The sequence below is a fragment of the Oratosquilla oratoria genome, unplaced genomic scaffold (genome assembly GCF_046742065.1).
Source record: "Oratosquilla oratoria isolate Oo_2021 unplaced genomic scaffold, ASM4674206v1 SCAFFOLD54, whole genome shotgun sequence".
NCBI lineage: Eukaryota > Metazoa > Arthropoda > Malacostraca > Stomatopoda > Squillidae > Oratosquilla > Oratosquilla oratoria.
In genome coordinates this window covers 937,132-944,217 of record NW_027467718.1, presented here as the reverse complement: position 1 = coordinate 944,217, position 7,086 = coordinate 937,132, and the positions used below count along the sequence as shown (strand labels likewise).

The 7,086-nt window shown below is 35.4% G+C and overlaps 1 protein-coding gene across 1 annotated transcript; it reads left to right on the top strand.

The window, feature by feature from the left end:
• The first annotated feature begins 2,425 nt into the window (after positions 1-2,425).
• Positions 2,426-4,591, top strand: LOC143023660 (uncharacterized). The gene has a single exon (XM_076182264.1). It carries the CDS (start codon positions 2,426-2,428, stop codon positions 4,589-4,591), a length of 2,166 nt encoding a protein of 721 aa, XP_076038379.1.
• The last annotated feature ends 2,495 nt before the right edge of the window (positions 4,592-7,086 follow it).

Here is a 7,086-nt window from a genome sequence, read left to right as displayed (position 1 = left end):
CATCCTTGACCAAGTCCCACCTTTACCTCGAACCACTCACTCTCTCCATTTCTAAATCTGACACAAGCTCTACTACTCTCATAAAAACTCTTGACAGCTCCTAGAAGCTTTCCTCCTATCCCGTATATCCGCAAAACCTCCCACATTGCCATTCTGTCTACCCTGTCGTTTTCCTTTTCAAGGTCCATAAAGACCCAAAAAACATCCTTCCCCTTTCCTATAGCTTTCTCACATATCTGTCTTACCACAAAGATCTGATCTACACAACCTCTACCCGTCCTAAATCCACACTGTTCCTCACCAATTACTCCCTCTCTTCCTCTCCCAATCCTCTCAATCAAGATCCTCCCATAAGCCTTCCCAACTACACTTAACAAGCTAATCCCTTTGAAACTACTACATTCACACTTGTCCCCTTTTCCCTTGTAGAGTGAAACTATACAGGCACTCCTCCAGTCCTCCGGCACTCCACCCTCTCTCCAGCAAACATTAAATAACCTCACCAGCCAGCCCACCATCACTATACCTCCTTTTTTTAGACATTCTGCATGGCATCCATCCAGACCAGGTGCCTTACCTGCTTTCATCATCTTAACAACTGCCTTCACTTCATCCTTCCTTATTTCTCCTCCATTTTCCTCACTCATCACAGTCATTTTCTTAGCATTTCCCACTGCAGCTATCTTTCCCTCCCTATCCTCCTTCATTTTTAGCAACTCCCTAAAATATTCTGCCCATCTTCCCCTTACTGCCTTCTCTTCCATTATCATCTCTCCATCTGCACCTTTTACCTTTTCTTCTCTACTTGATTTGCCTCCTCTTCCTCTCTTAATTTCTTTCCAAAACATCTTTTTATTACTTTAACAATTTTGTCATACTCTTACCCCATTTCACATCTGCTCTCCTCTTTGCCTCCTTTACCTTTTGCTTTACTTCTCTTTTCTTTTCTTTGTACCTCTCATATGACTCCCTCGTCCTATTTTGTAACCAATCTGTGAAAGCTCGCTTCTTCTCTTCTACAACCTTCTTTGTTTCCTCATCCCACCATTCACTACCCTTCCTTCTATTTCCTCCTGTCCTTCTTGTTCCACACACCATCTTTGCACACTTTGTGACTCCCTCCTTGAACCATCCCCATTCCTCCTCCACACCTAGCTTTACTCTATCCTTCACTCCCTTCCACTCCTCCCTCAGCTTCTTTTTGAACTCCTTCTCCTTTTCCTTTTCATTTAAAGAGTTCACTCTAAGCACCTCCCTACCTTTTGTCCCTTTCCTCTTCCTCTATCTATCCTCCACTCTCAACTTACCTTCCACCAAAAAATGATCTGATATTCCCCCACCCTCTCCCCTTAGCACATGTAAATCTATGAATAATTTATTGGCTATGTTAAGAAATTGATCTGACTAAAATGTACTTTTTTGTGATTAATTACATGCATTGACTTCATGTTCGCGTACTTCAATTCCTTCACAGAAACCTGAAGAGACATAGAAGAGCTGGGTATTGAATCACAGGCAATATTTAATAATAATAAAAATAGGTAAAGTTCTATCAACTTTAACAAGTTATGATTAAGAAATAAATAATTGGTTGTATGGAGACATTTAGATAGATGATTATATTATTAAAGAAGTTTGAATCTCATGTTTCTCAAATGGTTCTGCTGATGATAATCTCAACATTGTCAGATTCAGATTCATCAATGTTCAATCACAAGAATGTAGATAATCTTTATACTAAAGCTTCAATATGGAATAATGATAATAAAAAAGTTCTTAGAACTACTTACTACCATCAGGAGGAAGAATGGGTTTGGGGGTTGTTGTTGAAACTGTGGGCATAAGTTGTGTTACCTCTCAAGTTGGTGGTGCTGTAGTGTAGCTCTCATCGTCTACACTTTCAGGAACAGTTGATATTTCTATTGAGTGAAAAAAAATGGTAATCTTCACACACACAATTTTTTTTCGTTGTTTGTCTTATCTACATACCAACAGGCCTCTTTTCCCTTATAATGGAGGTAGCCCCTGTTAAAGATACGACTATCGCCCTTAAGTCGCCTTGCTAGGTGGCCTGTCGTCTGCTTCCCGCCATTTCTATATTTACTTGTTTTGAATTGTTTAGATTTGATTAATACTACCATTATCATTATAATGGTCTGCTATATATTTTTGATATGATTATGTTTGTGCATTTATTTGGATCCAGGGAAAGAGGGTAATCATTTACCATCTTTGAAATATCTTGTTTTCGTAAGCAAATAAACAGAATCGACGCCATATTTTTTTTATTTGAATCCCGCTCGATTTTTCTGGTAAAGCCGGCAGATATTGTGAGGTTTTTTAACATTACATTTGGTGTTCAGACCCGGGAAACCCTATCTAAGTCCTTTAAGAATAAGGTTAACCAATTTGAAGGCTTGACACGATGTCGGCCAATTTACAAGAAGCTAAGAAAAAGAGAGCGTCAGCCAAAGGCTGGGTGTCGCGAAGCGTCAAGGAATTAGAAGATTTATTGAATGATGACGCTACCAGCCTCGAATTATTAGAAGCTACCATTTGCACATTTGACAAGAGGCTTGCAGATCTTGAGAAGCACCAGACGGCAATGGAGTTGGAATTGAACTCTGACGAAGTAGAGTCAGATATGGATGAAACTGACAAGTTTCAAAGATCTGCCAGGAAGATTAGAGCAAAGGCTGCCAAGCGCCTGAAGGATATGACTGTTGTAAATGATTCTATCTCCGTTTCTTCTAAGGATAGATCAGAGGTTAGGTTACCTAGTTTAGAGCTCCCTAAATATGCTGGCGAAGCTATAGTGTGGCAACCCTTCTGGGACCGCTTCGAAGCTCTGGTTGACCAGAGTGACTTGCCTGTTATAGGCAAGTTCTCATACCTGCAGTCCCTCCTTCGAGGAGAGGCACTTTCTCTCATTCAAGGTTTGGCGCTTACCGCTGCAAATTATAAGATAGCATGTGATCTACTCAAAGAGAGATTTGGCAGCACTGAAATAATCGTATTCACCCACGTGTCGGGCTTAATGTACGCTTCTTTGACGTCTAGAGCTAAAGGAGCTAATCAGTGTGATTCCCTATGGAAGTTACGAGACCAACTGTTGCGGCATATAAGAAGTTTGGAAGCCATTGGGTTCAGCGGTAACCAGTATGGCATGGTGTTGACTCCTATCATCGTAGCTCGCCTACCACAGGACATCCGTCTGGAGTGGTCGATGGAAAGTGCTGGACGTGAAGGCGATTTAGATTGGTTAATGAAGTTTCTGCAAACCGAGATCCAGCGTCGTGAACGATCGGAGATTTTTAAGGATTTGTCCATGGAGAAGAGCAATGCACCACAAGATGTCGAAAGAAGAAAAGTTAGTTCGGCTTCAGCCTTGCATACGTCAGCTGAAGAAGGACCACAACAGTGTGTATTTTGTCAGAAAAGACATAAGTCCGAAAAGTGCAATCAGATATTGAGATTGGATATCCTTAGACGTGAAGAGAAAGTGAAATCCCTAGGACTTTGTTTTAAGTGCCTCGTCAAAGGACATATGTCCAAGGACTGTAGAGGAAAAGTGAAGTGTGCGCAGTGCTCCGGATATCACAATGTGTTGTTTTGCAGAACAGGCAAAACAATTTGTGTCACTAATAATTCACCAAGTAGACAGGGTGTCGCCCACACCCCCAGTGAACAAGTTAATAATGCAGTCAATACTGGTAGTGGTACTGTTGAGCATGTTGGCATCTCTCATGACCAGAGAGTTAAAAGGTCCACTGTCTTGCAAACTGCTAAGATCAAGACTCTAACTAATAATGGGAAATCTATTGATGCTTTTGTCATGTTTGATTTAGGGGCAGACACTACTTATGTGAGCCATGATATTGTTAGAAGAATCAAACCCAAGTGGGTTACATCTAAGTACACTTCATACTCAACCTTTGGGAATAAGAAATCACAAAATAGAAAAGAACGGAATATATATGATGTGAAAGTGATTGACACTCAGGGTAATCCTCACTCAATATTAGCGGTCGAAGTTGAGACCATTTGCCCACCCTTAAGCCGTCAAAGGATTCCCTCCGATGTTTTGCAGTCCCTTTCACATCTACAATTAGCTGATGACTATGGACATGATGGTGACCTCACTTTGGATATACTGATTGGTGTTGATAATTACTGGCGTTTTGTTTCCCCAGAGAACCTTATAAGATGTGATGATTTAGTGGCCTTTGAGTCTGTGTTTGGTTGGATATTGTCTGGTTCTTGTATGAAAACCCAGGAAGAGAATGTATCTCACCAGATGTTATGTATGAGTACTGCTAAACCTGTTAATGAATCTGAGCTTCATGGATTTTGGAGCCTTGAAAGTATTGGAATTTGTGCTGGGAGGGATAAGTCTCCCAAAGACCCAGTGTTAGATAATTTTGAGAATTCAGTTAAGTTTGTTGATGGCAGGTATGAGGCTGCTCTTCCTTGGAAAAGTGAAGTTTCTAAGTTGAGTCTGCTTGAAAATGAGACTGGAGCAAGGAAGAGGTTAGCTACGCTTAACTCTAAGTTTGAAAGGAATCCTAGTTTAAGAATTGAATATGATTAAGTTCTCAAGAGTTATGAGGACAGTAATATCATAGAAGAAGTTCCTCAATCTGAAATGGAAGGTCCCTATCCCATTTACTATATGCCTCATAGACCTGTAATTAGGCCTGTGTTTGATGCTTCAGCAGTGGGATCTAATGGTGTTTCTTTGAATGACTGTTTAGATTTCTGGGCCTTCACTAATCCCAGATCTAGTTGAAATATTACTAAGATTCCGAAGATGGAAAATTGTCTTGACTGCTGACATAACCAAAGCCTTTTTACAGATTAGAGTTTAGCGCTCAGATCAGAATGTTCATAGGTTTTTGTGGCAGTGCGGACAATCCATACGTGTAATGAGGTTTGTAAGGGTACCCTTTGGTAACACCAGTAGTCCATATTTACTGAATGACACTCTTAGACATCATTTGAATTCATATCCTGTTACAGTGACAGTGCAAGAGCTTCAGGAAAACTTGTATGATGTGCCTACGGCATCCCACATAATTACTGTAGTTCTTGTTATATTGGCCAAACTGGAAAACAATTCAATACTAGAATATACTAATAATGACAAGTTTGGATAAATTCTATGTGAAATAATGATGAAAAGTGTAGAATATGACAAGTTTACATGTTAATGAAAAATTTAATTTATAATAAAAATGGGAAGTTAAGAAAAAAAAGTATAGCGTTTAGCAGGTCCTATTAGTAAAATCTCTAATGTGTACTAATAATTACTTTAATGAGTACTAATAATGAAAAAATACAAAATACTAGTAATGACAAGTTTAGAATATACTTTTAATGATAACTTTAATACGCACTAATAGTAACAAGTTTAGAATATACTAAGAATAACATGCTCAGTCGGAACTATTGATGATAACTTTAATATGAGAAGTTTAGAATATACTAATAATGAATATTGTCGATAGTACTATTAATTATTATATAATATGTACAAAGAATTAAGATTTTAGCAAATTATATTTATAATAACTTTAATGTTTTAATAATGACAATTTTAGAAGGTTTTATTAAATAGCTTTGATATATACAAATATTGAATAATTTAGAATATACTAATAATGACAGCTAAAAAACATACAAATAATGAGAAGTTTAGAAGGTATTCATTATAGATTTAATTTGTACTAATAATGACAACTATAGAATATCCTAATAATGTGTATTAATAAGGACAAATTTATAATATAGTAATTATGACAAGTTTAGAAGGTATTGTTAATGATAACTTTAATGTGTACCTTTAATAAAAAGTTTAGAATATACTAATAATGACAAGTTTAGAAGGTACTATTGCATGATAACTTTAATGTGCACTAATAATGACAAATTTAGAATATGCTAATAATGGCAAGTTTGTAATATACAAATGATGTCAAGTTTAGAAGGTATTAATAATAGCTTTAATGTGTACTAATAATGACAATTTTACAATATACCTATACAGTTGATGACAACTTTTATGTGTACTAATAATGGAAAGACTAGAATATACCAATAATGACTTTAATATGTACATATTATGAAATATATATATATATATATACTAAAAAGGGCAAGTTTGTAATACCCTAATAATGACAAGTTTAAAAGGTACATTAATAATGCATTTAACTTTGACAAGTTTAGAAGGTATTGTTAATATATTAATAAGGACAAATTCATAATATTCTAATTATGACAAGTTTAGAAGGTATTGTTAATGATAACTTTAATGTGTACTAGTAATAACAAGTTTAGAATATACTAATAATGATAACTTTAATGTGCACTAATAATGACAAATTTAGAATATACAAATGATGTCAAGTTTAGAAGGTATTATTAATAATAGCTTTAATGTGTACTAATAATGACAAGTTTACAATATACGTATAATGCAAGATACAGTTGATGACAAATTTTTTGTGTACTAATAATGGAAAGACTAGAATATACCAATAATGACTTTAATATGTACTAATCATGAAAAATAAAAAATAAGATATACTAAAAATGGCAAGTTTGTAATATCCTAATAATGACAAGTTTAAAAGGTACATTAATAATGCATTCAACTTTGACAAGTGTTATTAAAATGAAAAGTTTAGAATATAAAGGTAATGAGAAGTTTAGAATAAGTTAATAATGACAATTTTAGAATGTACTTTTAATGATAACTTTAATGTGTACTAGTAATAGTAACCTTAAAGTGAACTAATAATGACATATTTAGAGTATACTAATAATAAGTTTAGAATATACAAATAAAGACCGGGTAGGTACCATTAATGACAACTTTAATGTATACCAATAATGAGATGCTTAGAATATACTAAAAATTACAGTTTTAGAAGGAACTATTAATGGTAACCTTAAAGTTTAGTAATAATGACAAGTTTTAAATATACTCATAATGACAAGTTTAGAAAGTACTATTAATGATAACTTTAGAATGTACTAATACTGTATATACAAATAATAAAAAGTTTAGAATAAAAGATAATG